Here is a 19,361-nt window from a genome sequence, read left to right as displayed (position 1 = left end):
TATAATAACAATATTGCTAATACTTGGTTAATATTCAAGTTATGAAATGTAAATGGAGTTTTTTTGGCGGTTTTTGGATGTTTTTTATCAGGTTTTATGGACGGAATAGAGGACCTCCCATTGGCGGACTTTTATTTACGAGTAAAAAATGCATTAAAAAAAAAATTACATCCGTCTTTCATAAAGATTGTGAACGATCGGCAAAATTCCAAAATAAGTGCCGTTCCCCTTTTAACACATAAACCCGCACATACAACATTACAAACAAGGTTTAGGTCAGGCTTATTAAAACAAATATACTGTAAAATAAGGAACTTTGATGAAAAATGCATCTACGTAAAATTACCGGTATTAATTTTTGTGCTTGGGGAAACTTCTCTGACTTTTTCTCCAGAAAGTTACTGAGTGTCTTAAAGGGGAACATTATCACCAGACCTATGTAAGCGTCAATATATACCTTGATGTTGCAGAAAAAAGACCATATATTTTTTTAACCGATTTCCGAACTCTAAATGGGTGAATTTTGGCGAATTAAACGCCTTTCTATTATTCGCTCTCGGACACAACGTGACGTCACATCGGGAAGCAATCCGCCATTTTCTCAAACACCGAGTCAAATCAGCTCTGTTATTTTCCGTTTTTTCGACTTTTTTCCGTACCTTGGAGACATCATGCCTCGTCGGTGTGTTGTCGGAGGGTGTAACAACACGAACAGGGACGGATTCAAGTTGCACCAGTGGCCCAAAGATGCGAAAGTGGCAAGAAATTGGACGTTTGTTCCGCACACTTTACCGACGAAAGCTATGCTACGACAGAGATGGCAAGAATGTGTGGATATCCTGTGACACTCAAAGCAGATGCATTTCCAACGATAAAGTCAAAGAAATCTGCCGCCAGACCCCCATTGAATCTGCCGGAGTGTGTGAGCAATTCAGGGACAAAGGACCTCGGTAGCACGGCAAGCAATGGCGGCAGTTTGTTCGCACAGACGAGCGAGCTAAACCCCCTGGATGTCTTGGCTCACACCGTCCCTTATGCCACCGAAGATGATCAAGAGAAGAATATCGACCCTAGCTTCCCTGGCCTGCTGACATCAACTCCAAAACTGAACAGATCAGCTTTCAGGAAAAGAGAGCGGATGAGGGTATGTCTACAGAATATATTAATTGATGAAAGTTGATTGGCAACACTAAATTGGCCCTAGTGTGTGGATGTGAGTGTGAATGTTGTCTGTCCATCTGTGTTGGCCCTGCGATGAGGTGGCGACTTGTCCAGGGTGTACCCCGCCTTCCGCCCGATTGTAGCTGAGATAGGCTCCAGCGCCCCCCGCGACCCCAAAGGGAATAAGCGGTAGAAAATGGATGGATGAAAATTGGGCTGTCTGCACTTTCAAAGTGCATGTTGTTGCCAAATGTATTTCATATGCTGTAAACCTAGTTCATAGTTGTTAGTTTCCTTTAATGCCAAACAAACACATACCAATCGTTGGTTAGAAGGCGATTGCCGAATTCGTCCTTGCTTTCTCCCGTGTCGCTGTCTGTCGTGTCGTTTTCGTCGGTTTCGCTTGCATACGGTTCAAACCGATATGGCTCAATAGCTTCAGTTTCTTCTTCAATTTCGTTTTCGCTACCTGCCTCCACACTACAACCATCCGTTTCAATACATGCGTAATCTATTGAATCGCCTAAGCCGCTGAAATCCGAGTCTGAATCCGAGCTAATGTCGCTATAGCTTGCTGTTCTATGCGCCATGTTTGTTTGTGTTGGCATCACTATGTGACGTCACAGGAAAATGGACAGGTGTATATAACGATGGTTAAAATCAGGCACTTTGAAGCTTTTTTTAGGGATATTGCGTGATGGGTAAAATTTTGAAAAAAACTTCGAAAAATAAAATAAGCCACTGGGAACTGATTTTTAATGGTTTTAACCCTTCTGAAATTGTGATAATGTTCCCCTTTAAGTCACTCAGTAACTGACGCATTACTGCCACAAGTGGTGGAAAAGTGTATTGCTGCTGAGTACGGTTGCAGTCTATTCGAACCACAGCTGAGAAAGCGATATTTTTGCAGCCCAACAATAGTTAAGAAACATTGAACTACACATCACATACATGTTGGCAGCATGAAATGCTATATGAATGACATTAGTTACTAACAAATATTTTCTTCGAGTTCATGTGGAATACTGATTGTCTTGTGCAGAAGGAGCGCTTCATCCAGGTCAGTAAGATGGATGAAGAGGAGAGGAAAAAGCGGGAGCAGCAAAAACTGGAGCGAGAACAGGTCAGTAGAAAGAACTTGAGATGAGGACTGATTGAAGTTTGTTTTGACTTTTTTTATTTTTTTTTATTAATTAATTAATTTTTTAACTTTCTTCAGGAGGAGCTAAACGACGCAGTGGGTTTCTCCCGGGTCGTCCACGCCATCTCCAAGTCTGTAAGTCAGGTGCCTGGCGGTCCTCACTGCCTTTTAAGAAAGTGATTTCAGTCACATTGTTGATCTGGATTTTAAATGTCCTCTCACTTGCAGGGTAAGCTGGTGGTGGGCCACAACATGCTGTTAGACGTCATGCACACCATCCACCAGTTCTACTGCCCCCTACCTGATGTAAGTGCGCCTGCGCTCAAACAAAATGTTTAAACAAAATGGTTTGCATTATTTCCCCCCCCATGCTTTTTTCTCCAGGATCTTCAAGATTTTAAAGAGGTCACGATGTGTGTTTTCCCTAAGTGAGTTTGTTTGCCCTCATCACATGCTTACTTTTAAACATGAATTAGTATAATTTATGCATCTGCTTGCAGGCTTCTGGATACAAAGTTGATGGCTTCCACTCAGCCCTTTAAGGTAAACTGTTCCACACGGCTATGGAGCATCGGAAAAAAATTATTGATTTTACATTGTATTTTAAATTTCACGAGCGAAAAGCAAGGTACATTCTGGACAAGTCATGTAAACAAATTGTAAAATCACTTAACAAGTTATTAAAATGAAGGTACAAAAATAAGGAATACGTTAGAAATGCTTAATAAAGTGTAAGAAAATAGTGCAAAGTGTGAAAATGTAAACAGAGAGAAACCGGAGAAGAGCTATTTTCTGCAGGTTTAGTGACAGGAAGTTACGACTGTGCTCTAAAGGGTAAGCTTGGCTAAGGTGGTGTAGTATTACCGGTCTTGGTGGGGACGAGCGCCTTGCATCATTTACAGACCACATTGGTCTGACTACGGTCCATTTTTACAAAAATCCAAAAAACTGCCATACTGTCGACGTGACTTTTCCCGTTTTATCCACAGTTTCTTCATTTTGACTTTCTCTTTTCACTCCATGCAAAGATTCAACCGCCAGACAACAAGATGGCGCAATCAAACGTGATAGTTGATACTGTTACCTGATTGGCTGTTAGTGGGTCACTCCCACTGATCGGTGATCACTTCCTGTGTTGCTCGGTTACCAGAGAGCGAGTGCCTTTGTTCATGATCGCAACTTACACTTTCTTCCGACAAAAAAGAAGGGGAAAAAAGTATCAAACGTTTTATTGAACACATTTTTTAATTGATATCGATTATATGTTTATAGTGATATATATTGATATTGTATTATCGCTAACCTAGCGACATTGAATATTGACATCCGGTGTCTAAAATACTGTACTTGTCAGACAACAATTGCTTTCACCATAACAGCGCTGGAGAAGCGAGCTTTGTGTGTTAACCTTCCTGCTACTCAGACGCTTCTCCTACCTCAGTTCTAATTCTGATACTACCTCAAAAGCTGAGAAATTGACCCAAAAAAATCGATCATCTGCTAATAATGTCCATCCCTAATTTACATTAGGTTGAATTTAGAGATGTCCATGCCGATATTATCGGCCGATAAATGCTTTAAAATGTAATATCGGAAATTATCGGTATCCGTTTCAAAAAGTAAAAATAATGACTTTTTAAAACGCAGCTGTACGGAGCGGTACATATCCGGTAAAGTACGGACGTAGGGCTTACTTGCCAACCCTCCCGATTTTCCCGGGAGAGTCCCGAATTTCAGTGCCCCTCCCGAAAATCTCCCGGGGCAATCATTCTCCCAAATTTCTCCCGATTTCCACCCGGACAACAATATTGGGGGCGTACCTTAAAGGCACTTCCTTAAGCACCCTCTACAACCTGTCGTCACATCCGCTTTTCCTCCATACAAACAGCGTGCCGGCCCAGTCACATAATTTATGCTGCTTTTACACACACATATGTGAATGCAAGGCATACTTAATCAACAGCCATACAGGTGACACTGAGGGTGGCCGTATAAACAACTTTAACACTGTTACAAATATGCGCCACACTGTGAACCCACACCAAACAAGAATGACAAACACATTTCGGGAGAACATCCGCACCGTAACACAACAGAACAAATACCGTATTTTTCGGACTATAAGTCGCAGTTTTTTTCATAGTTGGCCGGGGGTGCGACTCATACTCAGGAGCGACTTATGTGGGAAATTATATCATGGAGAAGTTTCTTCAGCGCAGGAATTATGACTAAAGTGGTGAAACTGTACTTTTATCTGCACTTTGATTTTATTGACAATTTAGTTAAAAAACATATTTATTATTAATTTAGTTTATTTAACGTACATCTATTTTTTTAATCAGTTATTTATGAGTCCTTTTTTATGCAGTATATTTGGTTAGTTTTGTAATCAGCCTGACCCGTTGGATAAAACCTTCGCCTTTTTTTAATGAATACTTAGGCCTACTACGCTACTGTATTTAATATTATCAAATACATTTCCCCAAAAAATGCGACTTATACTCCGGTGCGACTTATATATGTTTTTTTCCTTCTTTATCATGCATTTTCGGCCGGTGCGACTTATACTCCGGTGCGACTTATACTCTGAAAAATACGGTGCCCAGAATCCCTTGCAGCACTAACTCTTCCGGGACGCTACAATATACACCCCCGCTACCACCAAACCCCGCCCGCCCACCTCAACACCGCCCTCCCCCCTCCACCACCTCAACCCCTTCTCCCGCCCCATCTCCCGAATTCTGAGGTCTCAAGGTTGGCAAGTATGCTCTAGTATACTCTAGACTGAAGCTGTGTGCATTCATTGTTTTTTTGTAGCTGTTGTTTTGAGGCATGTTTTAAAAAAAAAAAAAGCACTTTGTGAAAGTCAAAGTATAGTATTTCCCAAAGTTGTAATGGGTATCAGGATTATCTCAGGGAGAGCATGTCCCAAATTCCAAACAGTTTTGAGGCATTTAAAAAAAAATAATGCACTTTGTGACTTCAATAATAAATCTGGCAGTGCCATGTTGGCACTTTTTTCCATAACTGGAGTAGAAGTTCTTCTCTTATTTTGGAAAACCTTGTTTTTGATTGATTGATTGAAACTTGTATTAGTACGGTAGATTGCACAGTACAGTACATATTCCGTACAATTGACCACTAAATGGTAACACCCGAACAAGTTTTTCAACTTGTTTAAGTGTGGGTCCACGTTAATCAATTCATGGTAAAGTTACATTGTTTAATGCATCCAGCGGGGCATCACAACAAAATTAGGCATAATAATGTGTTAATTCCACGACTGTATATATCGTATCGGTTGATATCGGAATCGGTAATTAAGAGTTGGACAATATTGGATACCGGCAAAAAAGCCATTATCGGACATCCTGAGTTGAATTGTATCTTTTAGCTGATCAGTTGTACTTGTTGTATTTCTACCTTCCAGGAAATGATTAGCAACACTTCTCTGGCCGAGCTGGAGAAGCAGCTGAACGAGAGCCCCTTCAAGGCTCCTCGAATTGGTGTGTAAACACGCGCGTTTTCAAAAAGCACAACGTGTTTGTCAATGGCGATTGTTTCGCTCTCAGAGGCGGCAGAAGGCTTTCCCAGCTACAACACAGCCAAGGAGCAGCTGCACGAGGCCGGCTACGACGCCTACATCACAGGCCGCTGCTTCATCTCCATGGCCAACTTCCTGGGTAGTTCATTCACACGTTTCCATCCAATGAAAAGTCTTCTAACTGGTTCTCTCTTTTCAGGCTCCTTCCTGACTCCGCCCAAAGCGTACGTCTCAGCTCGCTCCAAACTCATCGAGCCGTTCTACAACAAGTAAGCAACATGCAGCTCTGCTTGTCTTTGTGTCGCTAGTCCAACCCTTATTCATCGCCATCTTTTTCCTTTCAAGGCTGTTCTTGATGAGAATAATTGATATTCCCTACCTCAACATCACAGGACCAGATTGTGAGTATTTTAGCATCCGACAATAGAATAGAGCAGGGATATCCAAGCTTTTTGACTCAGGGGTCACAACAAGAGTAAAGCGGCTTGTGTGATGGGTTTTTATACCCCTATAAATAGTGCCATCAAAGCCCTTCTCATTTACGTCGCCATTTAAAAAACAATTCATTACAATTTAAAGCAGACCGAAAAGTATTTCAAATATCAGCGCGTGCGAATACTTCCAAAGTATTAAGCTAATTCCGACTACTAGATGGGAGGAAAATGTGTTGATGTTCTAATGGACCATCTCTGCTGTCCCAGTGCAACCCAAACGGGACAACGTACTCTATGTCACCTTCCCTAAAGAATGGAAGACCAGCGACCTCTACCAGCTCTTTAGTGCCTTCGGTAAGAATCCCTCATGTCACGTCATGTGAGGAATTGTACTGTTTGTGTTTCGCTCACCTTTCTTGTCGCCTCGCCGTCCTTTCAGGGAACATCCAGGTCTCATGGGTGGACGACACCTCTGCCTTCGTGTCCCTCAGTCAAACGGACCAGGTTCAAATAGGTGTGTGTCTTTTTATTTACAGTGCCTTAAGTGCAAAAAGGACAGGGCTTGAGTTGAAAGTACTTGTGTATAAGAGGTTCATTTTAGTAACTCAATGATTCGACATACATTAGAATGAAGACAGGACACGATGTTATGTACAGCGGGTCCAATAACATCAGAAAAAATGCTAAGTTTTTTTATTTAGATTTTTTTTAATGATTTACAGAAGGGTTTTTTTTTTAACCTTTTTTGAACTCAAAGCCCAACTTTTCCACTACAGTGGGATCTGGGACCCATTCAAATATTAACAATTAATTAGTAATCTTACTCTTGGTTTTGATAGTACTCAATGACTCTTTAACCCACTTCGAGTTTAACAGGATAAGCATTGTCAAATGTTACGAAACCATGTGTTAATCGAAGATTAATATTTTTTTTTTTTATTATTACCGTATTTTCCGCACTATAAGGCGCACCGGATTATTAGCCGCACCTTCTATGAATTACATATTTCATAATTTTGTCCACCAATAAGCCGCCCCGGACTATAAGCCGCGCCTACGCTGCGCTAAAGTGAATGTCAAAAAAACGCTGCGCTAAAGTGAATGTCAAAAAAACAGTCAGATAGTTCAGTCAAACTTTAATAATATATTGAAAACCAGCGTTCTAACAACTCTGTCCCAAAATGTACGCAAATGTGCAATCACAAACATAGTAAAATTCAAAATGGTGTAGAGCAATAAATAGCAACATAATGTTGCTCGAACGTTAATGTCACAACACACAAAATAAACATAGCGCTCACCTTCTGAAGTTATTCTTCATTCGTAAATCCTTCGAATTCTTCGTCTTCGGTGTCCGAATTGAAAAGTTGCGCAAGCGTGGGATCCAAAAATGGCCGGCTCCGCCTCGTCGAAGTCATCGGATTCAGTGTCGCTGTTGTTGTGCAGCAGTTCTGTGAATCCTGCCTTCCGGAAAGCTCGGACCACAGTTGTGACCGAAACTATCTGCCCAGGCATTTACGATCCACTGGCAGATGTTGGCGTATGTCGACCGGCGCTATCTGCCCGTCTTAGTGAAGGTGTGTTCGCCTTCGGAGCTGTGTGAAAAAAGCCACCCGGCCTCTTCGCGTAAACTTCCCTTAACCACTCGCTCATCTTTTCTTCATCCATCCATCCCTTCGAGTTAGCTTTTATGATGACGCCGGCTGGAAAGGTCTCTTTTGGCAAGGTCTTCCTTTTGAATATCATCATGGGTGGAAGTTAGCATGGCAAGCTAGAACCACAGTGAAGGATGACTTCTCATTCCCTGTGGTGCGAATATTCACCGTACGTGCTCCCGTTCCACAGTGCGGTTCACAGGAATATCAGCTGTGAAATACGGTAGTAATCCGTGTGCGGATGGAGAGATTGCGTCTTTTTATGAACCGGATCGCTTAGTAGGAGCCATTTTGTGGTCTTTACAGATGTAAACAGGAAATGAAACGTACGGTGATATCCGCGCGTTTTTTCTTCTTCTTCCGGGGGCGGGTGAAGCGCTTCCTGTTCTATGGGGGCGGGTGCTTTCCTTGGCGGTTGCTTGCGTAGAAGAAGAAGCGCTTCCTGTTCTACCGGGAAAAAAGATGGCGGCTGTTTACCGAAGTTGCGAGACCGAAACTTTATGAAAATGAATCGTAATAAAGCGCACCGGGTTATAAGGCGCACTGTCAGCTTTTGAGAAAAATTGTGGTTTTTAGGTGCGCCTTATAGTGCGGAAAATACGGTAAGGCTAAGGTCAGACTGATTACAAAAAATAAATACTAATCAAATAGAATGCAAAAGAAGGTAGTTATTAAAATGTATTTAAAAAAGTATATACAATTACGCAATGCTAAAATAAATTCTAACTACCGTATATTTTTCAGTATTTTTCACCCATTAAATTTTAAAAGAAAAAAAAAGCCACATATATATACTTTGTGAAATTAGTCATTTACACAGAAAGATTTGTGAATGTTTATTTACATACCTGAATTGTTTCCAAACAGTGCCAGTAACACGGCAGTACAACGGCTGATCAAACAAAATAGAAGTCGTCATCATCATGAAGCCACTAGCTGGGGAGGCTAGCTTTAATAATGCAGACACTTTTAAACGTGTTAGCTTATTCGCTAATGCTAACAATGCTAGCTTCATTACAATATGATAGCACGTACAAATATGCATGAAAACACTCCTACAGACATCACACAGGGGACGGTTTAGTAAGTGAGAATAGTTTTAGTTATATTGTCAAACTTACAAACATTGCTTGGAGGGATGAATAAAGAATCCATACGAGTAGAAACGCTATGGACGTCTATAAGGCGGAATGGCACTTTTACTTCCTGTTGAAAGCTCAGTCTAAACAGAGGTGCACTGCAGAACTTACAGTGAGCGGATTTGTCCAAAAGATGGCGCCATAGCACAATCAATAACCCACCTTTTCAGTGTCTTTGTTTTTTGTTTTTACTATTGGCATTATAGCTGTCGGTGGGGGAAAAAACCCCATAAATTAGCCGTACTGTTTTATAAGCCGCAGGGTTCGAAGTGTCGTTAAAAAAAGTAGTGGCTTATAGTCGATGATAATAAAGGTTATCTGTCAATAAAATTAAAGTACAATTGAAAATACAACTGCTCCACTTGAGTCATAATTTTTGCGCTTAAGAAACTCCTCTATGACTTAAGCTCTAGATTTATTTTTGTTTGATATTGTCATTACTGCCACAATTGGTGGAAAAATGTATTACAACTGAGCACCGCTACGACCCATACGGACCACAGCTGAGAAACATATTTTTAGCGGCCCAACAATGGACTAAACGTGTTAGCTTATTCGCTAATGCTAACGATGCTAGCTTAATTACAATATTTGAGACTTTTGTGATTTAGGGCTATATAAATAAACATTGATTGATTGATTGATTGATTGAATATGATAGCACGTACAAATATGCATGAAAACACTCCTACAGACATCACACAGGTGTGGTATGGTTAAGTAACACTGATCTACGGGGCACTAACTATATGAAAAGTATCCATATTGGCATCATATTCTCTGTCAGATGGCTTCATGTTAGAGATGTCCGATATTATCGGCTGATAAATGCTTTAAAATGTAATATCGGGAATTATCGGTATCGGTTTCAAAATTATCGGTTTCAAAAAGTAAAATTTATGACTTCTTAAAACGGCGCTGTGTACACAGACGTAGGGAGAAGTACAGCGCGCCAATAAACCTTAAAGGCACTGCCTTTGCGTGCCGGCCCAGTCACATAATATCTACGGCTTTTCACACACACAAGTGAATGCAATTCATACTTGGTCAACAGCCATACAGGTCACACTGAGGGTGGCCGTATAAACAACTTTAACACTGTTACAAATATGCGCCACACTGTGAACCCACACCAAACAAGAATGACAAACACATTTCGGGAGAACATCCGCACCGTAACACAACATAAACACAACAGAACAAATACCCAGAATCCCTTGCAGCACTAACTCTTCCGGGACGCTACAATATACACCCCCCTACCAAACCCCGCCCACCTCAACCTCCTCATGCTCTCTCAGGGAGAGCATGTCCCAAATTCCAAGCTGCTGTTTTGAGGCATGTTAAAAAAAAATGCACTTTGTGACTTCAATAATAAATATGGCAGTGCCATGTTGGCATTTTTTTCCACAACTTTAGTTGATTTATTTTGGAAAACCTTTTTACATTGTTTAATGCATCCAGCGGGGCATCACAACAAAATTAGGCATAATAATGTGTTAATTCCACGACTGTATATATCGGTATCGGTTGATATCGGTAATTAAGAGTTGGACAATATCGGAATATCAGATATCGGCAAAAAAGCCATTAACGGACATCTCTACTTCATGTGATAAGTGTTGGAACACAGTTACGTTGCCATTTACTTTACGGAGATGGAACTAAAAGTTTCATTCACACATAGTCAGTCCCATTATAATGTGTTTTTGAGCAAAGGCAACCAATTGCGCCCAATGTGTTCTTGGTGGTCAACGTGTATCCGTTGCGGGCTGCCACAAATTAGACTGTCTTCGTCTTACAAAAGTTTTTTCTTTTCTTTTTTCTTCTTCTTAAAACAAAAGGTTGCCCACAGCCAGGGCTGTTAATAGAATCCTCCTGACACCGCTTTGTAGACCAAGCGCCGGGCAACAGTTAATTGGCGAAAGGTGTTAATTGGAGCCATCAGGACAGTCGCATGAGGTCTTATCTTTGCCGCTGTTGTTGTTGTGTTCAGCCATGAACACCAGCCGCTATGCAGAGAGCTACAAGATCCAGACGTACGCCGAGTACATCCGAGGCAAGCAGCAGGACAAAGACAAGATGGCTCACACTTCCAAATTCTGGAAGGAGGACTGCTGGGTAAAGCCTCACTACACCCCCTCTGGATACTCCCGGTATGACACCTTTTTTAAACTGATTTTCCACACAAACGCATGACTTGTAATCATGCTCCAGTATTTGTTGGTACTGTGGTCCATTGTCATGGAGCAAAACAAGCTGATGCCCATGTGTGTGTGTGGTCCAGGGCTCTGAAACGAAGCATCAGTCCCGTTCAGCTGGAACAAGGTGAAGCTGGCGCAGTTGACGGCTGGAGTAACTACTCTTACTCGGACAGCACGGCGGGCAAGAAGATGAAAACTGACGGTGTGTGTTTGTTTTTTAAGCCATTGTTGGCCATTGTCACAAGGTAAAGGCAAGAAATAGAACTAATCAGTTCCATGGTCAAACCTGTCGCCGCTATAGGTGTCTTGATGCAACTTTTTCACTACCGATAATGATACAATATCAGAAGGCATCATGCATACTTTTATTTTGTAGTGTGGAATTTAGGGGTGTGAATCTTTGCGCACCTAATGATTTGATCAAATTCCGATTCCTGGGGTGACTGTTCGATTCAGAGTCGATTCTCGATTTGACACGATTTTCGATTTGAAACCGATTTTGGTAATGTATAATAATTATAATGAAACTTCTTTCAGAACAGGTTACAGATTAGAAGAGCTCCTTCTGGTTGCATGGAGATGGCCTAAACATTTTTTTTTTTTTTTCAATTAAATCTCATTAAAAATAATTTTAAAAATTATATTTATATATATATATATATATATATATATATAATCTTTTTTATTTTATTTTTATTTTTAATTAGAAAATTATATATTATACATATTTTTTCAATTAAAAAAAAATTATATATATATATAATTATTTTTTTTATTGTTATTTTTTTTCAATAATTAGAAAATTATATATGTATGTATATATAAAAAAAAAATTTATTGAAAAAATATGTATATTTTTTTGTGTATATATATAAATATATATATGTATATTAGAGATGCACGGATAGGCAATTATTTCATGCGCAACCGCATCAGAAAGTCGTCAACCATCCGCCATCCACCCGATGTAACATTTGATCAGAACCGCACCCGCCCGTTGTTATATATCTACCGTATTTTCCGCACTATAAGGCGCACCGGATTATTAGCCGCACCTTCAATGAATTACATATTTCATAACTTTGTCCACCAATAAGCCGCCCCGGACTATAAGCCGCGCCTACGCTGCGCTAAAGGGAATGTCAAAAAAACAGTCAGATAGGTCAGTCAAACTTTAATAATATATTAAAAACCAGCGTTCTAACAACTCTGTTCACTCCCAAAATGTACGCAAATGTGCAATCACAAACATAGTAAAATTCAAAATAGTGCAGAGCAATAGCAACATAATGTTGCTCGAACGTTAATGTCACAACACACAAAATAAACATAGCGCTCACTTTCTGAAGTTATTCTTCATTCGTAAATCCTTCGTCTTCGGTGTCCGAAGTGAAAAGTTGGGCAAATTTACGATCCACTGGCAGATGTTGGCGTCGTCTGGCGCTGCCTCCTCGTCTTAGTGAAGGTGTGTTCGCCTTCTGTCTTCCATTGTTCCCACGCAGTTAGCAGTCTAGCTTCGAATGCCCTGTTGACACCAATATCTAGCGGCTGGAGGTCTTTTGTCAATCCACCCGGAATGACGGCGAGTATTGAATTAAGCGCGTAAGCGTGTCTCTCAATGTGCTGTTATGAGCTAGCAAATATAACAACTACACTACCCAGCATGCAACGATAGTTACGAGCATGCGCGGTAGCCCTGAGAAGTTCCCACGCAGTTAGCAGTCTAGCTTCGAATGCCCAGTTGACACCAATATCTAGCGGCTGGAGGTCTTTTGTCAATCCACCCGGAATGACGGCGAGTATTGAATTAAGCGCGTAAGCGTGTCTCTCAATGTGCTGTTATGAGCTAGCAAATATAACAACTACACTACCCAGCATGCAACGATAGTTACGAGCATGCGCGGTAGCCCTGAGAAGTTCCCAAGCAGTTAGCAGTCTAGCTTCGAATGCCCTGTTGACACCAATATCTAGCGGCTGGAGGTCTTTTGTCAATCCACCCGGAATGACGGCGAGTATTGAATTAAGCGCGTAAGCGTGTCTCTCAATGTGCTGTTATGAGCTAGCAAATATAACAACTACACTACCCAGCATGCAACGATAGTTACGAGCATGCGCGGTAGCCCTGAGACGTTCCCACGCAGTTAGCAGTCTAGCTTCGAATGCCCTGTTGACACCAATATCTAGCGGCTGGAGGTCTTTTGTCAATCCACCCGGAATGACGGCGAGTATTGAATTAAGCGCGTAAGCGTGTCTCTCAATGTGCTGTTATGAGCTAGCAAATATAACAACTACACTACCCAGCATGCAACGATAGTTACGAGCATGCGCGGTATCCCTGAGAAGCGTTGTTCTATGCTGGGAGTTCGAATGTGGTTATGAGCACGCTGTGAGAAAACGTTGAGAACTCAGTTAACACGCCTCGTCTGCATTATTTATAATTAGACAGACAACACACTTAATAGGAGCCATTTTGGGGTCTTTACATAAACACACAAATGGAAATGAAACGTCACATATCCCAGCATGCACCGCGCGCTTCTTCTACGGGGAAAAAAGATGGCGGCTGTTTACCGTAGTTGCGAGACCTAAACTTTATGAAAATGAATCTTAATATTTATCCATATATAAAGCGCACCGGGTTATAAGGCGCACTGTCAGCTTTTGAGAAAGTTTGTGGTTTTTAGGTGCGCCTTATAGTGCGGAAAATACGGTAATATAGACGATGCAAGGCATTAGTGAGGTTATAAAGCTTTTGCCTGTTAAAGAAAGGAGACTGATCCAATGCAGCACAGACATTCGCGTGCCACACTGTCACGACCCAGACGCACACCAGTGCGCAATCATATGGGAGCCGCGCTGAGCGCACCTCCAAGCACGTCTCGCTGCTGTCTATATCAACCAGGGTGAGCCCCACCCCTTTCGTGAGCGCACTGCGCGCGGAGTGACCCCTGTTACGCGCCCCCGGCAACAGGGGTGGCGGGCAGGTAAGCTGCGCGGGCGGAGCGCGCGGAGTGACCCCTGTTACGAGCCCCCGGCCACGGGGGTGGCGGGCAGGTAAGCTGCTTACCTGCTGCGCGAAGGCGGACGAGGCGGGGTGTCGGTGCGGTGGGCGCGGTGGTGACCCTGGACGTGCGTCGGGTCCTTCTTGCGGATCGCCTCAGCTACGGCTCCCGGTGGGGCCCTCTCGGGGGAAGGGGCCTCGGTCCCGGGCCCCGGCGTGGCGTCCCTTCTCCGCTCCGTAAAAGTGTCCATCTCTTTTTTTTTTTTTTCTTCTGTTGTGGCATATGCTGCAGGTGCCTGCTCGTTTTTCGTATGTGGGTAACAACATTTAACTATGTATATATATTTCCGAATTGGTTTAACTGCCACCCGCCTGAATCTATTTAAAATCTAATTTTTTTTTATTTCAACCACCCGACCCGCGGATAAAATCTAATTTTTTTAAATTTCATCCACTTGATCCGCGGATAATCCGCGGACTCCGCGGTTGTGCCCGCAAACCGCGCATCTCTAATGTGTGTATATATATATATATATATATATATATATATATATATAATTGTTTTTAATATATTTTTGAAAATTATGAATCGATTTAGAATCGAAATTTGAATATGATTTTTTTTAGTGGAATGCTAGAAAAGTTTTGATCAAGTGAAATCTATCAAACCGAGAACAATGTTAGGTATGAAAAACCCTAAACTATTTATTAACCTTCTGGAATTGACTTATGCTGTCTTGAAGTTGAAGTGGAGTGGTAATTGTTGTTGGCCTTACCTGGTGGCCACGATAATTTATGACGTTTAAGCCCACGACACAGTGAGCTGCATAATGTGGACACGTTTGTTACTGGATACTTTTTAATGCGATTCTGCCTTGGAGACTTTGCATGTGTAATTAATATACAACTATAATTATTTGATATTTGTTTATACTGACCAATGTACTGTTTTAGACTGTACCATTGTTTAATTAATTATTACGTATGTATAGCTTGTGTGCTTAGCTGTTGTGTAGCTGCCAGCTTTTTTCTTCTTCTTTTTTTAATGACTGAAATAGAAGAAAAGACCAACCTTGTGTGCTTATTGGAGAACATTTACATGTTAACTTTCTGTCCATCTTTGCACAAGCGCTTATATCGGATATTTTACATGCAAGCCCGTATAATTCAACGTTTTTTTTGCTGCTGTTGGACCAATATTGAATCGGGAAACCCCAGAGTCATAACACCGTTCAGGCGATATGGTAACATTAGGATTCAGATGTTTTGGAATATGGCCTTAATGTGTGCGCTTGGACTCTTTTGTAGAAGTTGTGGAGAGTAAGACATCAGAAGGATGGCTCAAGACCACGTAAGACACATCATTCGCCTTCTTTTCGTCTTGTTTTTTATTTTTATTTATTTATTTTTTTACTTCCATCTTGACAACCTGTCTCTCTCCGCGTGCGCTGCATCCTGCAGGGAGGCATCGCAGTCCCCCGGGTCGAGTCCCGTCCCCGAGGAGGACAGTCCCGGTACTCCGGATCACGCGAAAGACGCCGAGGGGACGCTCACCTGGCAACAGGCGGCCGCCGTACCTGGGCGCAAAAGTCAAAAGAACAAGAAAAAGTCTGAAGGTATGTTTTCCAGACTACAGAGCGCACCGGTATATTCCACACACCCACTAAATTTTAGGGGGAAAATATTTTTCCATATATTAGCCACACCGCAGATATATATGTTGTCAAATGAGTTATTTACAGAAAAATATTCTGTAAATGTTTATTTACATACCTTAGTTGTTTCCAAACGAGGTCTGTAACACGGCAGTAAAACGGCTGATCAAGCAAAACAGAAGTCATCGTCATGGACCCACTAGCTGTCGTAGCTAGCTGTCCAATCAGTTGAAAAGACTCAATAACTCCACGGTGAATTTTTTGTGAATTTACTGAGGAATTTGTGAAATTGAAACAATACAAAAATAATGCCATTGTAATGTAATAATACTAACACAGACCCTCAGTCAGAATAAGTATGGGGGAATACTTACCGCAACACAATTCATCCTTTGATTATATTACAGAAAAGAGCAGTGTGGATCATTCACAACGTTGGTTATTTAGAACATACTCATAATCTGTTTATGCAATCAAAGTTGCTCAAATTTGATGACCTTGTTAAATATAATACATTAATAATCTTATATAAAGCATTTAACAAATTATTGCCGCCTATTGTGGAATTAAATTATGGAATGGATTTAGCAAAGCAATCAAACAATGCACTAATATGATCCACCTTAAGAAACTCTTCAAACTTAAAGTGTTTACAAAGTACAAAGAAGAACCATGATAAACATTCAGAATTTATTTCATCCATCCATCCGTTCATTTTCAAAATAATCTTACTTATCTCACCATATGAAATGTAACTTACTTCACCGAGTATTTATTTCTTTATTTATTTTTATTGTGATTACTTATGGAGTATATTGTGAATAAATTGAGAACAGGAAGTGAACTAAATTTTTAGCAACTGTTTTGTAAAAGAAAAGGGGTAGGATTAAATAAGCTCTGCTTCTTCCTACTCCTTTTCGAACATGTTGAAAAGAGAAACTGGAAATTGTGATGTATCATGTTGTATGCTTGCATGTTCGAAATCAAACTCACACTCATAAAAGTGTTAGCATATTACCTAATGCTAACGACGTTAGCGTCATTACATTACGATAGCGCGTAAAAAATATGCATGAAAACACTCCTACAGACCTCACACATGGGACGATTTAGTAAGTATTAACAGTTTTAGTTATATTGTCAAACTTAGAAATGTTGCATGGACTGATAAAGGAAGAACCTATAATAGAGTAGAAACGCTACGGACGGCTAAGAGACTGAGCGGCACTGCACTTCCGGTTTGAGCAGATCTGGGCAAATTAAGGCCCGGGGGCCACATGCGGCCCGTTAAGCTTTTCAATCTGGCCCGCCGGACATTCCCAAATCATTTTTTTAGACCTTTAAGATGTAAAGTGTAGCTGCCATTATGATGTGCAGTGATGTTTTCAAATGACCGTAAGTCTTGAACTATACTAAGTATTTCAATGGTTGGAATCTGTGCTTTTGCATGATATACTAGTTACTATGGTCATCTAATTAGTTACTATGGTAATCTAAGTGGGCTTCACGGTGGCAGAGGGGTTAGTGCATCTGCCTCACAATACGAAGGTCCTGAGTAGTCTTGGGTTCAATCCCGGGCTCGGGATCTTTCTGTGTGGAGTTTGCATGTCCTCCCCGTGACTGCGTGGGTTCCCTCCGGGTACTCTGGCTTCCTCCCACCTCCAAAGACATGCACCTGGGGATAAGTTGATTGGCAACACTAAATTGGCCCTAGTGTGTGGATGTGAGTGTGAATGTTGTCTGTCTATCTGTGTTGGCCCTGCGATGAGGTGGCGACTTGTCCAGGGTGTACCCCGCCTTCCGCCCGATTGTAGCTGAGATAGGCTCCAGCGCCCCCCGCGACCCCAAAGGGAATAAGCGGTAGAAAATGGATGGTAATCTAAGTCACAGCAGCTCAGACGAGGCACTAAGCAGTGTGGGTGGGGAGCCTGAAATGCGGGTGTCGGACAGACGCTGAAGGAGATTTTTACAACAACAACACCCTTTGCGTTCATATTTCGCTGTTTTGTTGCATTTTTGTTGCATTTCGCTTCATTGTAAAATATGTTGATCGCGAGGGGGTGTGACGTTCATATATTGTCAATATTCAGTGTTTTATCGTTCATAGTTAATATTGTAAATCCCACATGCTTTATTGTCATGTACATTCTGGGTGTCTCATTCAGTAAAAAAACGTAAAATTCCATTCCGTTTTTTTAAGGCGGACTGTCATAACGTTTTTAGCTTTCAATCAGACATTATTGTGAGGTTTTGTATTAGTGTTCCTAAAAATCAGACATACCGGCCCCAAGGCACATTTTTTTCTCTAAATTTGGCCCTCGAGTCAAAATGATTGCCCAGGCCTGGGTTAGAAGCTCTACCGGTAAACGGAAGGACACTGCAGCAACTGCAGTGAGCGAACTCGTCCAGAAGATGGCGACATATCACAAACAAAACACATTCTCAAATGCAGTTGCTTGTTTTTTGGTTTCATATTATTTCCACCAGCAGGAAAAAAAATCTTTACATTAGCTGTTTCGTCTTATAAGCCTCAGGGTTCAAAGTATGAGAAAAAAGTAGCGACTTAATGTCCGGAATATGAATGAATTGTAGTTTTGATGGCTCACTTGACACTTGACATCAAAATACAGGCAATTGTTCCCTTTATGTGTTTTTTTGTTTTTGTGCAGCTGCTGGAACATCACCACTCTTTGAGGTTCCTCAGGTGTGGTAGCAGGAAGAAGAGGCGTGCCGCCGCCGCCGCTCTTAATGCTCCCCCCCCCCCCGAAGCACTTGGACTCTTCTGCGAGGTCGTTACATAGCTGGGGGCCTCCTCTTGGGCAGGTGTGGCCTGGTACTACTACTCAAATCAATACAAGCCATATGTGACAAGTCTTCTGGTTTAAACACACAATCTGAAATTGAAAATCATTTTGTTTTTCCAAGTTATTTTATACGTTAAGTGAGAATACTGGCATCGAGCGCCACAGCCCACGCTGGAGTCATTTTTATGGCGCCGTCCCCTTTTGACTCACGGTGTATTTTACTGTGTGCGTGTGTTCACACGAAAGATGAGCGTTAATGTGTGTGTGTTTGTTAATTCCATAAGCTGCCACTCGACAAGTTATGTAGTTTACAACATCAGGGTTTATAATGTGTATTTAAAAAAAATTCTTTTTTTTTTTTTTTTTAGAAAAAATGTAAAACGATCAACTTCTGTTTTATCCAGCATATATATATATATATATATAAATGTATCAACAATAATGTGATAATTTATTAGAGCTGTAATTTCACTCCTCCAGAGGTGCTTTTGTTTGTTTTTGTACAGATGTTTGTTTTTGTAACCAGCGTCTATTGAAAACGTGTAAATGTATGTTCTTTGGTAAAACATGTAAAAAAATCTCCTTGGAAAAAAAGGGGAAAAAATTAAAGAATTTTCTTACTA

The 19,361-nt window shown here is 41.2% G+C and overlaps 1 protein-coding gene across 1 annotated transcript in view; it reads left to right on the top strand.

Annotated features, from left to right (window-relative positions):
- parn (poly(A)-specific ribonuclease (deadenylation nuclease)) overlaps positions 1–19,361 on the top strand; it is a 37,524-nt gene extending 18,163 nt beyond the window's left edge. The window contains exons 11-26 of the mRNA XM_061984156.1: positions 2,204–2,284; positions 2,381–2,437; positions 2,531–2,608; positions 2,687–2,730; positions 2,803–2,845; positions 5,733–5,808; positions 5,875–5,985; positions 6,046–6,115; positions 6,192–6,247; positions 6,548–6,634; positions 6,720–6,794; positions 11,071–11,230; positions 11,362–11,480; positions 15,588–15,630; positions 15,741–15,895; positions 18,604–19,361. Coding sequence (XP_061840140.1) covers positions 2,204–2,284; positions 2,381–2,437; positions 2,531–2,608; positions 2,687–2,730; positions 2,803–2,845; positions 5,733–5,808; positions 5,875–5,985; positions 6,046–6,115; positions 6,192–6,247; positions 6,548–6,634; positions 6,720–6,794; positions 11,071–11,230; positions 11,362–11,480; positions 15,588–15,630; positions 15,741–15,895; positions 18,604–18,647 — 1,299 coding nt within the window. The 3' untranslated portion in view covers positions 18,648–19,361. The remainder of the gene's footprint in view (positions 1–2,203; positions 2,285–2,380; positions 2,438–2,530; positions 2,609–2,686; positions 2,731–2,802; positions 2,846–5,732; positions 5,809–5,874; positions 5,986–6,045; positions 6,116–6,191; positions 6,248–6,547; positions 6,635–6,719; positions 6,795–11,070; positions 11,231–11,361; positions 11,481–15,587; positions 15,631–15,740; positions 15,896–18,603) is intronic.

The sequence above is a fragment of the Nerophis lumbriciformis genome, linkage group LG25, assembly GCF_033978685.3.
Source record: "Nerophis lumbriciformis linkage group LG25, RoL_Nlum_v2.1, whole genome shotgun sequence".
Lineage (NCBI taxonomy): Eukaryota > Metazoa > Chordata > Actinopteri > Syngnathiformes > Syngnathidae > Nerophis > Nerophis lumbriciformis.
Note: the sequence above shows the minus strand (reverse complement) of the source record. Positions and strands in the feature narration are given on the sequence as shown.